Source organism: Schistocerca nitens, chromosome 2, assembly GCF_023898315.1.
Source record: "Schistocerca nitens isolate TAMUIC-IGC-003100 chromosome 2, iqSchNite1.1, whole genome shotgun sequence".
Lineage (NCBI taxonomy): Eukaryota > Metazoa > Arthropoda > Insecta > Orthoptera > Acrididae > Schistocerca > Schistocerca nitens.
In genome coordinates this window covers 458,790,982-458,803,836 of record NC_064615.1, presented here as the reverse complement: position 1 = coordinate 458,803,836, position 12,855 = coordinate 458,790,982, and the positions used below count along the sequence as shown (strand labels likewise).

The following is a 12,855-nucleotide window of genomic DNA, read 5'->3' as shown; positions in this document are numbered from 1 at the left end:
AGTAGTTCAATCACACTCAAGTCCCATTATGTTTGGCATGGAATGCATCTGATTAGTTTGGATTAAATATTCAGAACAATGAGAATGCTATTGACTCGCAAGTCCACCAACTTAGCATTCATCAGTTGTGTGAAAAATATAAACATGTGGTTGCTGGCATCCTGGAACACACAAAGAATTTTCATGTGTACATTGTGCTCCAAGACAATGCTCACAATGCCATTCGTGATAAAGATGCTTCTGAACTTTACAGATTAGGACAAATTCTTGTACTGAAGCCTATTTCTTCCAGTCATTGGGCGTCTCCTACAATTATCATAAGAAAACTGAATGGAAAAATCAGACTTTCTAACAACTTTAATGCAACTATTAACACCTGTTATCAATCAAATGGTTATTGATTCACAATGGTCCACAATTTTCTTCATTGGAATTTCTTTGCCAATGAAATGGGAATCATATCCAAATATGGCACTGTTCTCTCCTCAATCGAATAGTGAAGGCGAACATTTCATTCACCCTTTCAAGGTCCCAGAGTCCAGTGTCAGATCTAAGGGAAAATGCTTTGGTGTTGTTTTCAATACCTATCACACTTTGTCTTTCCATGACATTTCGCAGGCGAACTTATTATGTTGTTGTCGTCGGCACTGCACTCTGCTGCATCTATGTCACACTCAACACAGCTTCACTACCGAACTTCACAGCAAAGTTTTGCATGAAGGATAAAGTTTTCTATTATGTCTTTAGCAAGCCTCCAACTGGAAATCCACCATCATCACTCAGATGACAGGTTGACTCATTATACCGCTTGTGTCACTTCAGGCATCCATCAAAAACACTACATCAAGTACATTTCTGTGATTATTATTATCCTACCACAGATTTTCGAGTTTTAGAAATGCTGCCTGCATCCCAGACTGCAGTCACGAGCAGTCCTTGCTGGTGCCTGACATTCATGCACATGGGTCATCATATGACCTTGCCATGGAGGTCGAGCCCTGCCTGCCTACGCTGCCGTAGTATCCAGTGCCATTCGCAGTGAAGTCACTCACAGACACCGAGCCTGCATCAGTAAGGTGACTGCATTAATAGCAGTGCCAATTCTGCAATCACCCTGCTGTTAGATGGAGGCCTTAGCTCTGCCACAACTTCTCGTCGCCCGCATTCACACTATGCAACAATAGTGCACTATTTTTTGAGGGGGAAGGGGGGCGGGCGTAGTATTGACAGCCTGTTTGTTGACTGTACTCAGCATGTCATGCACCATACTCATCTCCATACATGAAACATTTAAACTAGCAACCATGTGCCACTGCTAGAGAGGGCTCACCAGACACCACCGGGCGGCCATCAAATTCACATCACCTCACTGTCTGTAATTGTGATTTGTCCACGTGTTTTTTTAAGCCATCGAACTCAGAGCTTTGCCTCATATTGACCTCTGATTATCTTCTGGTTATCATCAGACTACTCTCCCGTAACACAAAGCATAGAGATAACACTGCAATAGGATCTTATGAATGTCCAACTCAAACATCAAGGCTTTGTTGATCTTTCCACAAGATTAAATGGTTAATTCTGATTATTACTGGACAACGACAAAACATTTAGACACAAGTCTACACTGAAGGAACCCAATTTGTGGCAACAGAAGTCACTGGTGCTCTTCCAAAAAATGCTTCTGTTCATATGGCGATCACTGCTGAGCAAATTTAAACCCAAATGTGCAACACATTCACAACCATATCCCCATCCATTCACTGGATTTCACCTCTGTTACTTCATTCCGAACATTAAAGATAAAATGAAAGGATGACAAAATAGAGGTCTTGAACAAGTCATTCAAAGAGACAATATCGGAACAGAAAATGAACAATTCTTTCAGCATTAGTCCACACAAATCACAAAATCTCATGTTCACTGAAAGGATGCAATTGTGTTTCTAAACAACTGTATTTTGTCAACAAGAAATCTCATCTAGAAGGTGATGTACTGTGATGTCATAGAAAAAATTCACTCCTTATCAATTGTGAACTTAATAGCAAGACTCTGCTCTAAAAATATTGCCTTAACTAAGATGCTGCAAAATATTTCCCATACAGCATCAAAGGAGTAAACTACAAATACCAAACCACATTAAATGCATCACTGGTGTTCGCTGTGCATAATCTAATTTTAAAGATAGCTGCATGCAAATTCTACAGGAGATAGTAAATATGTCATAACCATAAAAGCTTCCTAAATGTCCTAAATCGCAGAAAGCTTATGTTATTTATGTTGGTACTTCTCTTCTGCCGAAGAATGTTGTTAATATTCTCTCTGACATAACAACAGTTTTTATCAAGAAAAACAGTTAGTTGTACTGTCATATAAACACTGGAAGTGTTTGCTCTTACAACGTTCTGTGTGAAATAACCATAGCATTTTTTTTTTTTTTTTAATTTCAACAGCTGTTAGGTCTTTTAAACAAGGTTCCAGTATATTGTTCACGTACCTTTCAGAAGATGTGGTTTGCTGGAAAAAGATTGGTCTAATAATCTGCATAACACTAATTCCACACCATACTCTCATTTTCATATTGTGCAGAGGCTTTCGATGAAACTGTTGAGGTTTCTCAGAGCTACAGTGTCAACTCTTCTGAGAGTTCCCATACATAGATTTATTTATGCCTCATCATAAAAACGATCAACATTTCAAGATCAAGTTCTCCATTACACACACACTACAAGAGAGATGTTGCAGTACTGACATTGAGCAATAGTACATGAATTGGTCAGACGATGTACTATATTACTTTGTAAGGTTTCATTCGTAGAGAGCTCTGTGAGCAGATGCTACTGATACAAGTCTAAATAGCTTAATGGTGCAACAATTTTCTTTGACTTCCTTCTGAGGCTGATTCTAAATCATACAGATTATTCTTGGCTATAATTGATACACCATCCACCACACTGTCTGAATACTGAGCTGGAGTGTCAGAGCCTGCTTACAGGGGAACTGGTTCCCACTTGAGTGTTGGAGACAGTGCTTGTCTCATACATGAAAACACCCTGCACCTTGTTTATTGAATTCTGTTCTAGGACTGTATTTTGTAATAAAGGGAATATTTTTTCCTTGTAATGGTAGAGCAACATTTCTGCAGAGCCTAATACAAGATGACACATAAAATTAAAGTACCTAAATAGCATATAAAATAAAATAAAATAAAAAGATGAGTACAATAACTGTCAATGATATAGTTATTACCTTTCATCTTATGCAGAGGTTTTCTTGGGTGTCTGTTCATGAGCCTTACGTAATCGGCGTTTCAATTCAGATGGAAATTTTTCATAACATTTCTTACACACAGGCTTCAAGTCAAATTCGTAAAACTTGGTACGCTGATTCATCTTTTGATCACAGATGGAACATGCAAAGTGGTGAACACACCAAGCTTTGTTCATAGCAGTGAAAACTGTAACAGCAAAATATGATTAAATATCTGATAAATGTAGTTTTCCATTAAATTACCAATATCAAATGCCACTTACCATCTCCCGAAATCACTTGGTTACAGACAAAACACAAATTTCCAAATAACTGATGGTAATGAGTTTCACAATAGGCTAAACCCTTTTTCTCATAATGTCTATGGCCCAGAAAAGGTTTTTCACACTTGGCACAAACAAAATGCTGAAAATATAGAGCAGATTATACATTAAAACACTGCATATGACAGTCAGTGAAAGACATATCCCCCCAACACATATATTTCTTTAGTGATAGAGATTACAAAATTAATCTGTGCAAATCCTTATAGTGAAACAATACTAGCCAAGTACAACAGTGAACTATTTTTGGGTGTCTTTGCTGATTTGCAGGCAGTACTGTAAGGGATTAAGGTTTAAGATAGGATTATTTAGTCCACAAGTAACATTTAAACCTGAGTGAGTGATATGGCTGAGACAATGGGCTATTACTTAAGACTGATTAGAAAAAAGTTGTACATAAACATAATGAAATTTATATTTTTGTTAATATCAAGCAGATGAACTGCAGATTAAAACTGAAGAAACTGCAAAAAGGTGGGAATTTAAGGAGATGGGACCTGGATAAACTGAAAGAACCACAGGTTGTAGAGAGCTTCAGGGAGAGCATTAGGGAATGATTGACAAGAATGGGGGAAAGAAATACAGTAGAAGAAGAGTGGGTAGCTTTGAGGGATGAAGTGGTGAAGGCAGCAGAGGATCAAGTAGCTAATAAGACGAGGGCTAGTAGAAATCCTTGCGTAACAGAAGAGATATTGAATTTAATTGATGAAAGGAGAAAATATAAAAATGCAGTAAATGAAGCAGGCAAAAAGGAATACAAACGTCTCAAAAATGAGAACGACGGGAAGTGCAAAATGGCTAAACAGCGATGGCTAGAGGACAAATGTAATGACGTAGAGGCACATACCACTAGGGTTAAGATAGATACTGCCTATAGGAAAATTAAGGAGACCTTTGGAGAAAAGAGAACCACTTGCATGAATATCAAGAGCTCAGATGGAAACCCAGTTCTAAGCAAAGAAGGGAAAGCACAAAGGTGGAAGGAGTATATAGAGGGTCTATACAAGGGCGATGTACAGGAGGACAATATTATAGAAATGGAAGAGAATGTAGATGAAGATGAAATAGGAGATATGATACTGCATAAAGAGTTTGACAGAGCACTGAAAGACCTAAGTCAAAACAAGGCCCCGGGAGTAGACAACATTCCATTAGAACTGCTGACAGCCTTGGGAGAGGCAGGCCTAACAAAACTCTACCACCTGGTGAGCAAGATGTACGAGACAGGCAAAATACCCTCAGTTTTCAAGAAGAATATAATAATTCCAATCCCAAAGAAAGCAGATGTTGACAGATGTGAAAATTACCGAACTATCAATTTAATAAGCCATGGCTGCAAAATACCAACATGAATTCTTTACAGACGAATGGAAAAACTGGTAGAAGCCGACCTTGGGGAAGATCAGTTTGGATTCCGTAGAAATGTTGGAACACGTGAGGCAATACTGACCCTATGACTTATCTTAGAAAATAGATTAAGGAAAGGCAAACCTATGTTTCTAGCATTTGTAGACTTAGAGACAGCTTTTGACAATGTTGACTGGAATATTCTATTTCAAATTCTGAAGGTGGCAGGGGTAAAATACAGGGAGCGAAAGGCTATTTACAATTTGTACTGAAACTATATGGCAGTTAGAAGAGGAGCATGAAAGGGAACCAGTGGTTGGGAAGGGAGTGAGACAGGGTTGTAGCCTCTCCCTGATGCTATTCAATCTGTATATTGAGCAAGCAGTAAAGGAAACAAAAGAAAAATTCAGAGTTGGAATTAAAATCCATGGAGAAGAAATAAAAACTTTGAGGTTCGCCGATGACATTGTAATTCTGTCAGAGACAGCAAAGGACCTGGAAGAGCAGTTGAACGGAATGGACAGTGTCTTGAAAGGAGGATACAAGATGAACATCAACAAAAGCAAAACGAGGATAATGGAATGTAGTCAGATTAAATTGGGTGATGTTGCGGGAATTAGATTAGGAAATGAGATGCTTAAAGTAGTAAATGAGTTTTGCTATTTTGGGAGCAGAATAACTGTTGATGGTCGAAATAGAGAGGATATAAAATGTAGACTGGCCATGGCAAGGAAAGCATTTCTGAAGAAGAGAAATTTGTTAACAACAAGTATAGATTTAAGTGTCAGGAAGTCGTTTCTGAAAGTATTTGTATGGAATGTAACCATGTATGGAAGTGAAACATGGACGATAAATAGTTTGGAAAAGAAGAGAATAGAAGCTTTCGAAATGTGGTGCTACAGAAGAATGCTGAAGATTAGATGGGTAGATCACATAACTAATGAGGAGGTATTGAATAGAATTGGAGGGAAGAGAAATTTATGGCACAACTTGACTAGAAGAAGGGATAGGTTGGTAGGGCATATTCTGAGGCATCAAGGGATCACCAATTTAGTATTGGAGGGCAGCGTGTAGGGTAAAAATCGTAGAGGGAGAGCAAGAGATGAATACACTAAACAGATTCAGAAGGATGTAGGTTGCAGTAGGTACTGGGAGACGAAGAACCTTGCACAGGATAGAGTAGCATGGAGAGCTGTATCAAACCAGTCTCTGGACTGAAGACCACAACAACAACAATATCAAGGACTTTTCTGTTTGAAAATTGTCAGAAGACCTTCTTGCCTACAGATATACAATGCCAGAGTAACACCTTTTGTCACAGAACTGTAAACATGACGGCCGACAGCTGCTAGAGAGATCTTAATGATTTCTTTCAGTTTGCTAGGAAACTTCTGAAGATATCTGACAAAACATTTGGAGAAACGGAGCTGTTGGAGAGGGTGAGACGCTGTAAGTCACAGTGTTGCTAATGTCCATCTAGAGTCCTTTTGCCATATAATCTTGCAGTAACCATTAATTCCAGCTTAAAATGTAATGAATTTATTAAACATTATAACATAAAGTATACAAAACAACGCAATGGCACAACAAGCCAGGTTAATTTGATAAATGAATAATGTTTAAACACCTGAGAAATGTGATGTCCCACAGAAATTCGAGTCTATGATCAGCAGATAAACTCTGTTATTAAGTAAACAAATAAGCAAGTACATGCACTGTCTTACCTGGGAATACAGTTTCTTATCAGAGTCATGTTACATCACTGTCACACTTTCGCCCATTAGACATGTGGAATACATTTTTGTTGTGTTGCACACTTATGTTCCTGTAGTATGCAAATTGCTTGTCTACAGACATGGGTTCCCACTCCCAAAAATATCGTTATTGTACTCATCACCTTCTATGCATCCCAGCAGTCTGTAAGGGGGATACTGAATTGTGATACATGTCACGAGTATCTGACATCCAATGCTAGATGAAGGCCTCCTAGACTTTTAAATGCATTACGGGACTTCAGCTATATGCAACGACGTCATTCTAGCATACTTTTAATGTCATATACCCACCTTTCATTAGGTCACTATCTCGTTCTTTTATATCTCATAGCATGCAGCAAAGAATTCCTTTGCCTATCTACTATCCACTCACTTGGCTTCATGCTCTGCCCTCCTCCATTACCCTTTCATCAATCGTAATTGCATTTTACAATCCATTAAGTACCTTGATACCCCCCCCCCCCCTCCACATCCCTCCTCTTAATTTGCATCAAGTAACGTTCAATCCTCATTGAGCTTTTGCATGGATTTTAGGTTAAACACCCGTGTTTCACGGTCGAAAGACGAAACTGGTTATACAATCTCTTTACTTTTCTTTTCATGCACAACAGAAGCTTAATTTTTTAAAAAACCCAGTTCATTTTTACTCATGTTTGGTTCCTCAAACGTCTATCCAGTTGTTATCTACAACTATCATAAATACAACAAGTGATCACTTGGTTCTATGACTTTCTCGTCAATTTGCCCTTCTTAGGATTCCGTACCTCAACTGGTAAAAATGGAACCCTTATAGGATCACACTGTTTTTTGTCTGCCCGTCTGTCTAACCATTAAAAACCCTTTTTCTCAGGAAATGCCAGAAGTATCAAGCTGAAATTTTAGTCACATACTAAGGCCTATGGTCCCTTAGAAGGGTAAAAGCTTGAAGCTTCCAAGTCAACACAATCCCATAGTGTTGCCATTTATGTCACATGATTTAGTTACTGTAGCAAATATTCTAAAATTTTCTGTTATATCTAGTTTTCCTTAAAGAGGAGTAGCCCTATATACTACCTACATTTATCGTAAATGAACTCTGTTTTCGTGTTCCCTAACAACTGTAATCAACCTCAATAGAAAACTAGTAATTTTTAACATAGGTTTTTGTGTTGTCTTAATATAAATCTTGTTTTGTGTGTTTGCTTCACTTCCTATAGGGAATTAGTAACTTTTTAGTTCAATAGATTAAATGATTATCACTTGGTTCAATTTCAAGTTGTAATACATTGCACCAGGAAAAAGGAAGCTCCATTGCGAATGCTGTTCTCTTAATATGGGATGAGTTGGTTGAAGTTAATATGCAGCTGGAAATAAACCTGACTGCTTTCAAACAATTGGCAGCTGCTGCAAACTGGTGTGCTGGAAGAGCTCCCAAGTCATGTGATACCAGCATCAGACCCAGGGTGTCATAGCAATCCCCCTAACCACCAAGTTTGGGGTGCTGTCTATCACAGAAACTGAGCCAATGGAACTCACTTCAGATGATTTGGGGAAACCGGGATTTGTTCAGTGTTGAGAGGACACAAACACAAAACAATGGAACTCACTTCAGATGATTTGGGGAAACCGGGATTTGTTCAGTGTTGAGAGGACGCAAACACAAAACGGTAGGGGTGTATTGCTCACTGGCAGTTCAAATTTAAGAGCGAATGATGGTACCCCTCACGGAAATGGCAGGAAAGGACAGGAAAGGGCACCAGGAGCGTGCAGTGTGTATGCCAAGGAGCCTCATTCAACATATTGAAGAGGCTATTCCATCAGGCACTGAGGGAACAGGGTGAAATTAACTGCGGATTATGACCCATGTTGGAACATGGAGTCTGAACGAAGCTCACAATTTGCAGCACTGTCCCCAGAACTAATCGTGGCCCTTTAGTTCGAGTGGAAGGACTGAACCAGAGGCTTCGAAGGTTCTATGACAAGCTGGGCAACAACTTCCTCGACTTGTGCCATAGGGCTGAGAACTGTAGGCTCACGGTAAATGGGTTAGGGTTAGGTGTACACTAAACATCAGATGCTGCTACTCGGGCAGTTGACTCTGTGTGAAGTGCATACATGGGTTTTTAGATTAGGAAACTTTCCATCCAATTCGGGTAAAAACAGCTGCAGGAAACCCAGAAGTACCAGGGTAAGATTGAAAGAAATGTCGCCCATAGGTGAGAGTATTAAAATCCTAATGCTAAACTGCTGAAGCATTTGCAACAAAGTACCAGAGTTTGAAATGCTCATAAAAAGTAGTGAAGTCCACATAATACCAGCTACAGAGAGCTGGTTGAAACCTGAAATTGATAGCAGTGAGATTTTTCAGAAAAATACATAACTGTACATAAAGGATACGCAAATTGGAAATTGAAGTTCAATGTGATGCTTTTTGGGCAAGACTTAGTATCAGGGTTGGTGGGCATAAAATGATAACTGGATCCTTCTTTCACCCAATAAAGGATGCAACCAACAACTTTTAGAGAAAACCTCTGTTCATTTGTACATAGGTTCCCTTGTCATAATCTTATCATTGGTGGAGCCTACAATCATCAACCAACTAACTGGGAAAATCACAGTTTTTTTAATGATAGGTGTGATAAGACATCCTGTGAAACATTTCTACATGCCATCTATGGAAACTTCCTAGAACAGATTGTTAGTAGCCCCATCATGATGGAAATATATTGGGTCTTGTGGCAACAAATAGGCCTGTAGCAGAATATTGTCAAATGATATTTGACAAATCTCAAAGAATTCTGGTCACGTGTAAAGGCTGTTAGTGACATCAAACTTAGGTCCAGTCCTTAGTGAATGACACAGGAACCAAAATTGAGGGTAGCAAAGCAAATGCTGAAATGCTTAACTCCATTTTAAATGTTCCCATACAAAGTAAAACTCAGCAGAATTGTCCCAATTTAATTCTTATACCACTGAAAAGGTGAATAAACTAAGCACTAGTATCAGTGATATTGAGAAAAAGCTCCACTGAACAAAGCTCCAGGGGCTGATGGAATCCCTACCAAATTATATACTGAATTTTCAGCTGAGTTAGCCCCTCTTCTAACTATATCTTAGATCCCCAGTTCTTGGGAAAAAGCACAGGTCACACCCATCTATACGAAGGGTAGCAGAAATGATCCACAAAACAACCATCCAATATCCTTGACATCGATTTGCTGTAAAATCTTAGATCATATTCTGAGCTCAATTACAATGAGGTATCTTGAACAGAAAGTCCTTCTCAATACCAACCAGAATGTATTATGGAAACATCCATCATGGGAAACCCAACTCCCATCATTCACATGACATACTGAAACCTTTGGATCATGGCAATCAGGTAGAAGAAGTACTTCTCGATTTCCGAAAAGCAGTTGATTCAGTACCACACATATGCTTATTGTCAAAAGTAAGATCATATTGCTTATCAAGTGAAATTTGTGACTGAATTGAGGACTTTTTGGTAGGGAGGATGCAGCATGTTATCTTGGGTGGAGGGTCATCGTCAGATGTTGAAGTAACTTCAGGTGAGCCCCAGGGTAATGTGTTAGGAGCCTTGCTGTTCATGTTGTATATTAATGGCATGGGAGATGATATTAATAGTTCCTTAAGACTTTTTACAGGTGATGCAGTTATCTATAATCAAGCACTGTCTGGGAGAAGCTGCATAAATATTCAGTCAGATCTTGATAACATTTCAAAGTGGTGCACATTGGGAACTTGCTTTAAATGTTTGTCTATGTAAAACTGTGCACTTCACAAAACCAGAAAATTTAGTATCTTTTAAAATAAATGAGTCACTGCTGGAATTGGCCAACCCATAAAAATACCTGGGTGTCACACTTTGTACGGACATGAAATGGAATGATCTCATAGGCTCAGTCGTGGGTAAAACAGGAGATAGACTAAGTTTATTGCTGGAATACTGGGGAAGTGTAATCAGTCTACGAAGGAGATTGTTTACAAATCCCTTGGGCAACCAGTTCCAGAAAATTTATCAAGTGTGTGGGACTCGTACCAAAGATGACTAACAGTGGATGTTGCACTACACAGAGAAGGGCAGCACAAATGCTCATAGGTTTGTTTGATCTGGGGGAGAGTGTCACAAAGATACTGAAGGCACTGAACTGGAAGTCTTTTGAAGACAGAGGTAAACTATACCGAGAAAGTCTATTAACAAAGTTTCAAAAATTGTCTTGAAATGATGATTCAAGGAATATATTACAACTTATTGTTCACAATATTGCTCACATTGGCATCGTGAGGATAAGATTACAATAATTACAGCACGCATTAGGGCATTCAAACAAGCATTCTTCTCACTCTCCATACGTGAATGGAACGGGAAGAAACCCTAATAATTGGTACCATGGGATGTAGTGCCCTCTTGCTATGCCTATCATGGTGGTTTGCAGAGTATAGATGCAGATATTTTGATACTCCCAAATTCATTCATCAAAACCTATAAGGTACTTCCCGTTGACATAGAATCATGAGATTTGGGAAGAAACGAAGTTTCACAGTAGAACCAAAGGCAAAAAATCTCAACATATATAATTTGTAATTAAATCACATGGAAAAAAACACACTTTTTGTCATTCATAATGCAGCAGTTTTGTCTGTCAGGTCATTAAGGGTAGACGTATTAAGTTGAAATTTATGTCACATAACTAAGATCTAAGGTCTCTTGGCAGTGTAATAAATGTAAGCTTTTAAGTCAACGCAATCAAATGGTACTGCCATTTATGTTACATATTTTGACTTTTGCAAACTCGCTCATCAACACCTATAGGGTACTTCCTTTTGGCCTAGAATCATAAAATCTGCCCAAGAAGCAAGGATTCACACAACAAGTGCAGCAAACAGAAAAAGAATTGTCATTTATTATCTGACTGTGTATGTTTGTCCATTTGGTTAATGGATAGGAATGGGTGAACGTGTTGCCGGTGTAAAAGTAATTGCAATCAAAAATTATGGCCATTTATTTCACATATTTTGCTAGCTGCAAACTCGCTCATTACAGCTTATATAGTCATGAAATTTGACAAGAAGCAATGTTTCACAGTAGAAGTAAATGAAAAAAATCATGAAATTGAAAATTTGTAATTATATCACAAACTTAAAATTAATACATTCACAAAAGTCTTGAAATTCCTGGTACCAATATCTTATTAGTATCAAAGTCAATAACAGGCAAAATCATTGAGATTCTCGATTCTCAAGGCTGGTTGAACTGTCTATTCAAATAATTAAGTCTGTAGGGAACCCTCTACGTGTAAGTCCTGCAAGCACTTGGCCAACCCCCCCCCCCCCCCCCCCACCTCCTCGATAGGTGTCAGGTATACATAATTTTAGTCTTATTATAACTAACTTTCAAGGTGATTTTCAAACTTCCTCCATTAAGCTCTTGCTTTTGTTTTCTGTCTGTACCAGATGCAGACAGTACACAATCACTATCAGAATTAAAGTGGTTCAGATATGATCCATTAACAAGTATTCCTTCTTTGCTTTCATTGTTTAAATATCTGAAACTTTCTATAGGGCTGCTACTAATACACTGAGGTGACAGAAGTCATGAAATACCACCTAATATCATATTGCACCTCCTTTTGCCAGGCATAGTGCAACAACTTGACATGGCATGGACTCAACAAGTTATTGGGAGTCCCTTGCAGAAATAATTATCTATGCTGCCTGTGTAGCCATCCATAATTACAAAATGTTGCCAGTGCAGGATTTTATACACGGTCTGAGATCTTGATTATGTTCCACAAATGTTCGATGGGATTCATAATGGGCAACCTGGGAGGCCAAATTGTTTGCTTTAACTGTCCAGAATGTTCTTCAAACCAATAGTGAACAATTGTGTCCTGGTAACATGGCACATTGTCATCTTAAAAATTCCATCATTGCCTGAGAGCATGACATCCATGAATGGCTGCAAATGGTCTCCAAGCAGCCAAATGTAACCATTTTTAGTTGATTATTGGTTCCATTCCATGTAAATAAAGCTCACACTATATGAGGCCACCACCAGCTTGCACAGTGCCTCTTTGTCAACTTGGATCCACGGCTTTATGGTATCTGTGTCATGCTTGAAGCCTACTATCAGCTCTTACCAA

At 38.6% G+C, this 12,855-nt stretch overlaps 1 protein-coding gene across 1 annotated transcript in view; it reads right to left on the bottom strand.

The window, feature by feature from the left end:
- Positions 1 to 12,855, bottom strand: part of LOC126236345 (LIM and senescent cell antigen-like-containing domain protein 1) — a 67,277-nt gene that overhangs the window by 6,043 nt on the left and 48,379 nt on the right. The window contains exons 8-9 of the mRNA XM_049945575.1: positions 3,531 to 3,672; positions 3,247 to 3,454 (exon numbers count right to left, since the gene is read on the bottom strand). Of these exons, the coding sequence (XP_049801532.1) occupies positions 3,255 to 3,454; positions 3,531 to 3,672 (342 nt within the window). The 3' untranslated portion in view covers positions 3,247 to 3,254. The remainder of the gene's footprint in view (positions 1 to 3,246; positions 3,455 to 3,530; positions 3,673 to 12,855) is intronic.